Below are 11872 nucleotides of genomic sequence, written 5' to 3'. Positions count from 1 at the left end.
GCAACTATTAGTGGGAGAAAGGAAGGCACTCTAGTATGTGGGAGAAATAACTCTGAAGGACTGATGACAAGGAAATTCACAGAAAAGTTACCAAGCAAATCACCCATGGTGTACTGGTTACGGGGATGAACTATTTTTGAACTTTGGGATCATCTCTGCTTTCTGATTACCTTTTTATTAACACAGACAGCTGCTAACTAAACTAGCCTGATGTTAACTTTGTGTCTCTCAGATGTGATTTGTGGGCAGCCTGCCATTTTACCTACTGCCTACATAGATTTTAGGAAAAAATATCACCAGTTTTCACACAGTCTCATTCAACCTGGATAGTAAAGGAACATTACTAGAACTCTTTCATAAGAAAAGATGGAAGGAAAATTATATATGCATTTAATTATTGGAGGGGTACTTTTAACAGGTATTTAAAAAGTCTGAAGTCTTCCAAGATGATAGAAAAATTTAGAAGTAATAGCTGATTGACACAAATTCAATTCACTGACGTTCTAGGTAAACATTGCACTACTTGCGTAAATACTTCTTCTATCATAACATACCACTTACTTAATCAGATAATGAGAAATAAAGACCTTATGTCTTGGAAGGGGACAATTCTGTCAGCTCTGCTTCTCCCTTTCTCTCACTCTCTTTCTTGCTCTTTCAAGTCATTTTAATAACTTACTCTATAAGCACTATTTTCCTTTCCTATCTTTTAACAATTCTTTCGTTTTGCAAGCTCTGAGGACATAAAATCTCATCCCGTTGGTATTATTATTAAATGTGTATAATTTGTTAAAATTGCAGCAAGTTTTAAAAGGTTTAAGGCTACTACAAACAACAGCGTCACGTCGATTGCAGCTCGGGTCAGTGACTAAAGACTTTGTTTTCAACACAAAGCTTTTGGTGGGCATCTCCACCAGCCTACGTTTGCAGCGGGCTGATTCCTTTTGCATAAGACCTTGCATTTACAGCATTTCCCACCCAGTCTTTTCAATCCCCGAAGAATGAGGATGTGCGGGAAGAGCAGAGCCACCCCCATCCCCCTCCCAAATCCCCCGCCTCCGCCACCCGCACCCGGCCGAAGGGGCGGGCGGGCCTGACAAATCAGCGCGCTCAGCCAGCGCGGCGCGCTCCCAGCGCCCGCCGGGACCTGTAGTTCAGAAGGCGCAACGGCCGCGCCAGGACTGAGCAATTGGCGCGCTCCGAGAACTACACCACCCAGCGTGCCTTGCGGACGCCGGGTGCGGGTGCGCGTTGCCGGTCAGTCAGCTGGGCGCAGGGCGGGCGGTCGGGCGGCGCGGGTGGCGGCGGCAGCGGCAGCGGCGCTCGGGGCTCGGTCGCTGGCTCAGGGGAGAAGGCGCCCGCTCCGCCATGGCCGAGACGATCGCAGACACCCGGCGGCTGATCAGCAAGCCGCAGAACCTCAACGACGCCTACGGGCCGCCCAGCAACTTCCTGGAGATCGACGTGGGCAACCCGCAGACGGTGGGGGTGGGCCGCGGCCGCTTCACCACCTACGAGATCCGCGTCAAGGTGAGGCAGCGCCGGCCCGGCCCGGGAGCCGCGTTGGCGGTGTCGGGCTCTCGTCTCGCCCGGGGCTGGCCGGGGTGGCGGTGACGGGCTCCCGCCGCCGTGTCCTTCAGCACCCGTGTCACGGCTCCTGCGGTGCGGGGCGCTGGGGGCGGTGGCAGAGCCGCAGTGGACTCTCCATCCTCGGCGTGGTGTTGATAACTCTGTGACGGGCTCCTGGGAGCTAAGGCGGTGCAGCTCGTTTCAGATAACCGAAGGACAAGTGCTCTTTCGGCTCTGCTGTGTACAGCTACAGCTTGTCCTCAGACTGAAATGTCGCTGTACTGTGAGCAGTTTCTTGTCTGTCTCCAGGTAAATAGAGGCGAGCAAACTCTCCACTCTCTGAGATGGAGTAATATGGGTAGATCTGCCCTGAGAAAGAGGTCAAGTTCAGGATTCCAGCGGCCTCAAAAAGTACATAGAGAAGGTGTAAATAAGTCTAGTGGGCACACGTGCTTAGATCAGAGCCAGCTGAAGTGGTAAGGTGTGTGTGTGTGGAGGAGGGCTTCCTGGTTTTTTGTACCTGAGATAAAATTGTAGTGCCTAATAAATAGGGCTGTTCCTCACGATGTGCTGCTGTCAAATGCTTCTTCCTAGAAACACTAGAATCCTTCCTAGCTGGAAGGGCTGTGTTCAGTGACTTGCCCCAAAGGCTGGTAGTCTAAGCTTCAGAAAAGCTATGTGAAGTCATTACTGTGTTCCCCAGCATTTCTAGTTGCATAAACAGGGCCCAGAGGAATGGTCAAAAAATGCAGTGTCTACAGCACAGTCCTTGCCTGTGTCTGGTAGGGCCTTGAGGCAGGGAACCCTTTCGGTCCACATTGCCAGAAATAAGCTGGATTGAGAAAGCTGGATACTTACAGATGGGGTTTTTTTCTAGTTTGTGGTTGAGTCTGCTACCTTATATAGCTTTGCTCTGTTATAACTGAGCTCCATTATAATTTTGCTGTGTTATATATGATTGAACCTGGTCGGTTGTTACTGTCAGTCAGCAATAAAAGGTGAAGCTTCATTGATTCCCTGCAGACATTCTCTGCAATATGTGTTCTTCACAGCAGAGAAGGATACAGCTGAGGGCTGCTGCCTTGGTCACTAAAATTCACCAGACAAGACTTAACCTTGTGTGAATTTTCTGGTTTTAAAGGTCTAAGTCCCCAGCTTGGTGTAACCTTACTTGAAAAAGAAAAATCACCTGAAATGTAAAGTTACTAGGGAGGATACTTCTTTATTTCTGATGCTTATAATTTGTCGTGTTCAGTAGCTATTTCTGTGTTTCGAGGTGTGTCTGTGGGGCAGGGAGAATAAACTAACCTGCTTGTAGCCTATGTTTGGCCTCAGTGTGAAGTCAAACTAGAACTTGCAGATTTGTGTTGCATTGCACTGCCCTTATGAGAACCCTAGCAATCCACTGAGAAGAAAGATGTAATTCTATCTTGCTGGAAAGTTTCTCCACCTTAAGTTCCTGATGACATTTCTTTCCGTGAGACTGAGCATTTGGAATGGTTGGATCCAGGGAAGATGATCCAAAAGGGACTTGGCCATGATATGGCCTTGGGAATTATGTCAAACTTTGTGTGATTAAAAAAATAACCATTTTTTAAAATACTCAGCTGAAGTTCTTCATCAGAAAGGGAAGCAGAAAAACTTGAGACAGGTTAGTTTTAGCCCACCTGGTGTTTGGGGTAGAAAATTCTGGATTCCTGTTGTAATGAAGCCCAAGAATGATTTGAACAAATGTACACTGTGATAGTACTGTGACCTTCCTCTATTCTTCCTCCCAGACTGACCACTATGTAAACATTGCCTCCTCCACCTTCCTTGCTCACAGCTGTACATGCTGGTATACAGGACTGTCTCTTTGATCGTTCCCTTTCCAGTTGTTCACTGCCATACACATAGTCCATAGCTAGTATGAACTGCAAATTTGAGTTTTATGTCTCTGTGTGCTGGAAGGCTACAGAGCAGGTAATATAAATCATGCGGAATTACGTTCACTGTCTAAACTAGAATCAATTAACTGCTTCTCAGCAGAAAATGGACCATGTTGCTAATACACAAATTTCAGCACAGAGGAAGAATTCAAACACGGATTGCTGTGGTATTGTATTTGTGAAAGATAGGCCTAGTAACATAAGCTGCTCATTGGAGTGTGGCTGATGGTAGTCACCAGTGGCCTCTGTGGTTTGACAAGTGCCTGTGGTCACAGAAAGTAGGAAAGTAGCAGTTGATATGCAGTTTCCTCAACAGTGCTGGTAGCAGCAGCAGAGCAAACCTGAGAAGATGGTGTGAGTTACCTGTATCATATCTGAAGAGCTGTGTCTTCAAGTAACACCAGCAGTAAAACATTAAGTGTGCAGAAATGGGTGGCTTAACTGCTGCCAAATTCTGGTGAAAGCTAAAGGACTGCAGCCTCATGTTACAGCTGGAGAGCATTCTAAGCCAGAAACATTGTCAGAGAGGACGCTGAAATTTAAGTTTGTGTTGAGACAATTACATTTGTACCATTGTCATGGTGTTTACAGACTCTGTAATTCTATCTTTGTCTGAATCTCAAAGCTTCACTTTTGGGGTTTTTTGGAAAGACTGAACTTGCTAGCTGACTCTTGAAGTGATATCTGATAAAAAGTATCTTGCAAAACATATGTGTGTGAAATACTCCAGAGTTTCCCCAAGGCTTTTATTGGCAAGCTTTCTACTGGTACTGCAGTTGAAGCATATCTGTTGACTGGGAAGCGGGAAGTGGAACAACTTCATGCTTTAGTTCTTGTAATGCTGTACTCATCAAGTTCTGGTGGAAGGCAGAAAGCCTGATGGGGAACTCTAAAGATTTGGGTAGACTGCTCAGCAGTACGCTACTGCATAAGTGAGGCAGTAGTGGTTTGGAACTTAGGAAGGTTTCTCACAGTGCCTCTGTGCAGGGTGGCTGTGTGCTGGTGCTTTGACAGGCATTTAAGGAGCCTAGAGAGGAGTGCTGCAGGTAGACCCTATGCAGCACTTCTAGCCGGGCAGCTTACTTCACAGATGGACATTTGGCCAAAGTATTGACTTTCTGAGCCTGAGTCTGTGCATTAAATAACAGTCTGTTCTTGGCAAGCTGGACAAGGTGATGACAGAAAGCTTTCCACTGTAGCAACCACTATAAGGCACACAGTGTGGCAACGTGCCACTACAGAGCAGCCTAGCAATGAAAGTCAAACATCTTGTTCGGAAATAAGTGATAGAAAATGCCATCCTGGTGTGCTAAAATAGCAAATTTGCGTGGGTCGTGTTTTTGACAGCGTACTTGAGAATTTGCTTTCCATCAGCAGCATCAAACAGAGCATTTGTACCATTCTGAGGTGTCCTTTGTGTGTGAAGGCTTAGGGTGAGCTAGACAGGAATAATGCAGCAGGGTATAAAGCTCTAAGTGCTTCATCTAGCGAAATAAAACTTGATAAAGTACTTATCTCATCTGAAGGTATCTGGATGATCGCAATATAGTGATTGTGCAGCATTTAAAACTAACATAATCAATTAGACTGCCTGCTAAAGGAATACAGTAAACTACTTAATTGACTTTCCCTCTGGAGGAAAAATGTGAACCAAGTCAAGTTCTCAGTGTAAATACCCCTGCATGCTGTTTCTCAAAAGTCTTCTCTTCTTATTATTAAACCTTTTCACGGTGGGCTTGTTCAAGTCAACACTCTTGAATGAGGGCATGGGAATACCTTTACTATTTATGGACTAAAAGCCAGTTCTCTCTCAGCATTCCAGGAAGCAAACAGAACAAATTGCAATTATCATATTAGCATCCTACAGCATGTATTTAGTCCTCAGTCCAGTTCCAGGTAACCTTTGTCCTCTACTGTAGTTGAGATGTAGTTTTCTTGATAAGTGGGTCAAAAGGAAGGTCTTTGCTCAAGCAGATTCTGTGCAATAGCTTCAGTTGTTAAATCCTTTAAGGAGACAAGACTTAAGCTTTACAAGCTGACTGATCCAGTGGCTGGTGTCACACGTCACAGCCATACACCCATTGTAAAGCAGTGCCATAGGAGATAAGCACTTTGGTTAGAATACTCCCAATAAAGCATATGGATATCCAGGAACTTGCTGCATTTTGGGAAGTATCCCTTTGGCAGCCCTGAGAATAGCTCAGTTGGTTAGAGCATGGGGCTAAATAATCCCTGTATGGGCTGTTCACTTAAGAGTTGGACTTTATGGTTTTTGTGGATCCCTTCAAACTCAGAGTATTCAGTGATCTGGAAATAAACTGTTAACACTATTTCATCTGGTTTTGTTTCTGTAGAAATTACTTCTGTGCTGCCCATTTTGGTTTGGTTTGTCCCCCAGACTGAAGGGTTAAATCATCTGTTCATGGTTAGTGAGAACTTGCAGAGAAGTCATTGATATTCCAACTGACAGTTAGAAGTATAATAAAATACCTGTTACTGGAGCTATTAGTCCAAATAGTTACTCTTTTTTGTCAAACCAAAGCCAAACTAAAAGCTTTTGTCATCTTAGCTCTGTTCTTTAATGTTCAAAGGCCTCTTGCCTCTAATCAGTATTACTAAATTTGGCCCTAAGGTATACTTTAGCTTTTTGATATTCCATAATGCGGTTGCTTGTCTTATGGCATAGTAAGGGAATGTCTTGGCTGTGCTTCCATTGTGAAATGCAATAGTGGATGCATTTCTACTATTGGAAATGGTGGAAATGCAATAGCTGGATGATTCCAGTGCTCTTTAGGGCACCAGTCAGGTTTCCTGTATGTTCTGCAGACCTGCAGAGGTGCTCAGCTGTGTGGGGAAGGAAATGAATACGCAGGCTGGGAAGTGCCTGCAGTATTAAGAATAGTATTGGTTTCAAGGGATTGGGGAAGTTTATCTGAGTGCTGCTGAACTTGCGTTGCTTTTGAAAATCCTGGTTCTCCCCTTAACCAATTTTTTCAAGACTTAGTTTGCATACAATATTTACGTTTCAGCATGTTTATAGTGGTCTAACTTGTGATTAACTGATTGAAGTCTGACTGCTGTGATCAAGTCAGAGTAAGACAGAAAATGAACTGAAAGTCAAACTTGCTCAGAAAGCACTTGTACCATGCTTTGCTAAGTGGTGTTTTTGAATGTGTTTTTTGAAATGTTTTGTCCTTGAACAGCTCCAAATGTCCTGCCCTTCATGTTTGGCAGGGTTTGAAGCTGCAAATTCTTCCCCCACCACAAAAAGAATCAAATCAGCCATTCCTGTAGTTGACTTCAGCATTGTACAGTTTAGTAGTTGAAGCTTGTGGTGGAGTCATGACTAAAGACTGACTCAGTGGGGATGTGTTTACGGATGCATAATCAGCAGTAATTCTCTGTTTCTCTACTACGACAAATCTTGCGTAACACTGCAAGTCTGCTCTAACTATAGTAAATTGTGCTTTTAAAACCCATTCTAGACACTGCTACCAGTTAGGTATTCTCAGACTCCTCTACAAAGAATAAAAATGCAGTTATTCAGGTGACCATTTTTCTGTTCTACAGCCTGGGTACTGCATTCTCACAAACATTAACTGTTTCTTCAAGCAGTAATTCAGGAGAAGATAACTGGAAGGCTAAGAATTTCCAAGGACACTGATTAGGGAGACAGAGAAGTGGAATGGCTTGGATGAGAGAAACTTCCAAAGCAAGTAAAGGGGATTTACTCTTGAGCAGCTGGTTTTTTGGTTTTTTTTCTGTAGAGGTTTGTAATTAAACTAGGTTCAAGAGGCTGGTCCAAAGGTACTGAACTAGTTTGGCATTGATATCTGTTACTGTGTAAGTGTAATAACCAAGTTTCTGAATACTTCTTCTTATTAATATATTAGTTTAACTGGTGACTTGCACTCCTTTTATTTTAGTGCATACAGTGCAGGCCTTGATTGTCATGTTTTAGGATTGCACTCTAGTACAGTGCAGAACAGACCAAATCAAATGGAACAATGACTAATCTTTATAGGACAGATGGCTGTAGTCCAGGTAGGCATGTGATACCAGGGAGTTTTGATACATGTTTATTTTTAGATGGCTTGCTGAAAGAGTGTCAGCTTGAACTTTAGAGCAGTCTGGTCTCTGCTGCTTTTCTTCTGGGGAAATAAATGATGCAGCAGAGGTTTATGTCCTCTAACAGTAAGGGAAGTGTTTTATTTAAAGTTTTTTCACTTGGTAAAGCAATGCGAGTTGCACTACTGGAAGCTCTTTTAACAAGTGCATAATCCAAATACTCTGTGGAGCTGTAACACTGAGTAAAGGGTCTGAAGTTGCTATTGTTGCTCTAACTTCTAACATAAAAAGGATGGAGAAGCCCTAACCTTCTAGTCAAGATATAAAAACAAGTGTTTTACCAACCGAATACAGGTTCATGAATTGTTCTTTCTATGGTTATTTCTTTAGAATCCAATTCAATATCTGTGTTATACCCCAGAAGATTCTCCCATATGACAGTATAGTTTGTGTTGGCCACAAAGCCTATTTGAAAGTATAACTATAAGCTAGAAGCTAGTGTATAGTAGCTTTACTCTAAAATCCAGGAGAAAATGAAGTTATATATTAAGTGGTTTAGAGCCACCTCGAAACCTGGAAATAAAGCATTAGAGATTATTTCTATAGGCCTAAGCTGTAGCACCCTCTACGTGTTCAGATAGGCTGCAGATAATGAATATGAGTTGGAAGCCTTTCTATGGCTTTTAGAGGCTACTTAAGAGTGTTGTGTTACTGTTCCAGTAAAACTGTAAATATGAAGAGAATTTTTTGCTACTTAGTAGACTCGCTTTTAAGCTAGTTAACTTACTGCTTTTTTTCTTGTGTGTTTGAAGTATAGGCATGCTAGACAGTCTCCAGCTCACAAAGCGTATTAAAGGTTTAGTTTTTGATAAAAAATTAGCAACTTCAGCAATTTACTGAAATTTTTTATCCTCATTTGACTATAGCTGATAAATGTCAGTAATGATGCTAAAGGATCAACTTAATGTGATCCCTTTTCAGTCATTCCTAATGAGGAATGAGTAAGAACATTACAGTAGGTCAAATCAGTAGGTCAGGCTGTTGCACCTTGAATTATGTAAAAGTTGCAATCCCTTCTCTTTCAAATGAATATTTGGTATTTCACAGGAGGCTTTGACTTGCTAACCCCAATCTAGTTACTAGTTCTATCTGGGTGTTGTAAAAGTCTTTGTCCAAATGTGTCCTCAAAGCAGGCTCCAGTTTTTTGTTGGCATACCATAATTCAGCTGTTTATGGTGGTGTTGAACTTGTTCAGGTGATGATAGATGGTTTTTGGCAAAAAATACGGGCATCCCTATGCTCATTTTTCAGAGAGCAACTCTGGACTCGAAGCACTAGATTTGGCAAAGGTTATGATAGTCTCTGTCATTATGTTGCTATTAGGATTTCACTTTCGTAGTCTTCAAGGTAGAAAACCTCCTGGCTCCATAGCTCCCGTACTGCAGAGTGGGAAGCTCAAAAGTTCTTGGTATAGTTTAAGTCAGCATTGTTTAAAACTTGCATGGTCAGATTTTTCAGTGTTCTCTTAACTTTTTTTTTTTTTTTTAATATGACATACCTTTAGTAGATCTGGACACCAAATGGAGAAAAGAGGAGATAGAACTGTTTTAATGAAAAGGACTGAAACTTAAAAAAATAACAGTCTCTAGTCTGGCATTTTGCAGTCAGAAAGAGCTTCCTTCAGTAATATTCCCACCAAAAATCTAAACTTCTAGAAACTGAAGTTTGAAGTATGTTTTCCTTCTTTCTTGCTTTTTATAATTGTAGGAAATTGAGAGGTGGCTGCTTATGTCGAGTCGGGAAGGAAACAAACCACTGGCAAGGTTTCTGCAATAACAGCAGACTGCGGGAGCCAGTTTCTTGTACTAAAGGACAGCAGACTCTTATGTTAAGAAAATCATAATGCTTTTTTTTATCCACCCTGAATGCTATTTATTGTGGTACCTCAGAGCTCCCTTTGACTGTAAATGTAGTCAAAGGGTGTAGGCTCTTGACAAGAGATTACAGCTTGCATGAGACAGTCAAGATGCTTGAATTTAGCTTCTGAGAGTCAAAGCCACAAACTTTTATCAAAAGTGAGCTGTGTGCTTTCTTTCACTCTATTTTAATGGAAATAGAGTTCTCTCAAGGCTACCATAACCTACTTGAAAAGATGACATCAAAGTAGGTGCTGTGGCAACAGTACAGCTTTATTCTCAGTCTGTTGGGAGTGGGAGACATGAGCAATGCAGTGCTGCTGCTGAGTGTTGTGGTGGCACATGAAGAAATTAGCCAAATTTACTTCAAACTGTGCAGAGCAACAACATCTGGGGAGTTTGCTATTGTGGGGGTGGACTGGGTTGCTGTGTCACACAATCTTGTGGAGTGTCAGCATGGTCTTTGAAGGAAACCAAATGCTGTTTGCATTTGATTTATGTCTGGAAACAAATTTTTAGGAGCAAGTCTGACTATTTGCAAGACTTTTTCCACTCAGTGGATAAGCTTGTCTAAAAACTAAGATTTAAAAATACTTAAAATTATTTTATTAATTTAAACTAATTATAAACAAATAAATTAGTGTAGTTTTCCTCCTGCATTTAAGGTAATTTGTTTACCAGAATGGCTGCATTGATGACTGTATCTGAAGCTGAATGGACAGTAATGACTAATACTCAGGCTACTTTCATTCTGCTTGTTAAATTCTCTTCACTTGCATACAGAAGCAATTTTTCACTTTCTAACTGGGCATAGCTTGGGGAGTGACTGTATTAAGAGCTGGAAGACTGTTACCTGGTTATCTAAGCCACTATCTTCGGATTGTCGTTTGCTTCTGAGGTGAACTGGGAATCTCCTGAATTTAGAGTCAGGTTCAAAGTTGAATATGTTATGGTGACATAAATGAAGCTGAAGAAACATGCTTACTGGGAACCTAGATTTTGCCCTGAAGTCTGTTAGTAAGGAACCTCTGCTTCCCATTTCTAGTTTGTCGAGCACTAGCCAAATGACTGTAGAAATTCTGTTTGGCATCTGAGTGGAGAAATGCGGGAGTGACTTAAGGATCTGAGTTTGTCACCTCTTGTTTAATTATGTAATGTAACTTGGCACCAATTTTGACAATATTTATTTTGGTGTACTGGCTGGCCATTAACTGGCCCAGCAGAGTACAGGCTGGGCTGTTTGACAGTTGTCAGAGAAAGCCTGATGGTGTCTACATACAGTCTAATAAAGAGACAGTGCTACACAAAATCTGTCTTGACTTTCTTTGGATTTTGGGCTGTATGTGACTTCCGCAGAACTGGTTTGTTTGTCCTTCTGCAACAATGCTTTATCTGCAGTTCTGACTAGTGTTTTACAGTTGTCTATCATCTTGGGTGATGCATAATCCTTTCAGGTTGAGGGCTTGCATTCAAACTGCTAAGCAGCATGATTTTGGACTAAGAAGCTGTTGAATTTTTAAAATTTTTTTTTCTAGTAAATGGTGTAATTATTACACAGGTGAAGAAAGAATTTTTGCAGAAATTGTGCTGAAATCATTACAGGAATGAGCTGTGCTCCAGGGGCTGTTCCATGTTTCAATGTTTCATGCTGTCATGAGTTTTGTGATAGTAGACTTACCAGCTCAGCAGGCCAGAAAGTTGACATTATAATGCTGAATAAGCATGGGCAGAAATGCTCATAAAAATGAAACTACCCTGACTTCAAGTTTTGTGCCTTACTCTTGTCTCTGTTCTAGCAGACAACCAAAGCACAGGAAGCGCTCAGAATAACTGGTGGCGCCTTAATGACTGAACAAGGATAACTTGACTTAAAATGTCAAGCAGAGAATAACATTTTTGATAGCCTGCATGGTCTTGAAATGACAATTTAATAGAAAATGAAAGTTTCTGTTGGCTCTTTGGGATCGTCTCCTACCAAATTCTTGTCCAGTGAAAGCCCATGCTTCAGGAGGTGTCTGGCTAGCTTAGTGAAAACTGTTGATCCATGGGAGATGGAGGTGGTAGGGCGTGCAGCAGCCCACCCTACTGAAGCAAAGGGTGGTCTGCTCAAACAGGGCAATAATCCTTAGTGATAAAGGCCCATACAGTAACTTCAGATGTGAATATAGCATGAATTAAAAATAGGGACCTAAGATGTGAATAGGTTAAGCAGTATAAAACAGAACTCTCAAATTGCATGTTTAAATAGATTCTTCCTAGCAGCTGTTTACCTTAGGAATACTGTTCTTTCAGTACTTTCTTCTAGAAGAAGGAGAATTGCTGCAGTTTCTGGATTTAAAGAAACTTGAGGTTTAGAAATTGATTTCGGTGGATAGCTCTAGTTCATATCCA

At 42.0% G+C, this 11872-nt stretch overlaps 1 protein-coding gene across 1 annotated transcript in view; it reads left to right on the top strand.

The window, feature by feature from the left end:
• The first annotated feature begins 1238 nt into the window (after positions 1-1238).
• SNX3 (sorting nexin 3) overlaps positions 1239-11872 on the top strand; it is a 17686-nt gene continuing 7052 nt past the window's right edge. Inside the window, exon 1 of the mRNA XM_038132763.1 lies at positions 1239-1530. Within this exon, the coding sequence (XP_037988691.1) occupies positions 1369-1530 (162 nt within the window). The 5' untranslated portion in view covers positions 1239-1368. The remainder of the gene's footprint in view (positions 1531-11872) is intronic.

This window comes from Motacilla alba, chromosome 3 (assembly GCF_015832195.1).
Source record: "Motacilla alba alba isolate MOTALB_02 chromosome 3, Motacilla_alba_V1.0_pri, whole genome shotgun sequence".
NCBI lineage: Eukaryota > Metazoa > Chordata > Aves > Passeriformes > Motacillidae > Motacilla > Motacilla alba.
The sequence above is the reverse complement of the archived record's forward strand: the minus strand, read 5'-3'. Positions and strand labels throughout refer to the sequence as shown.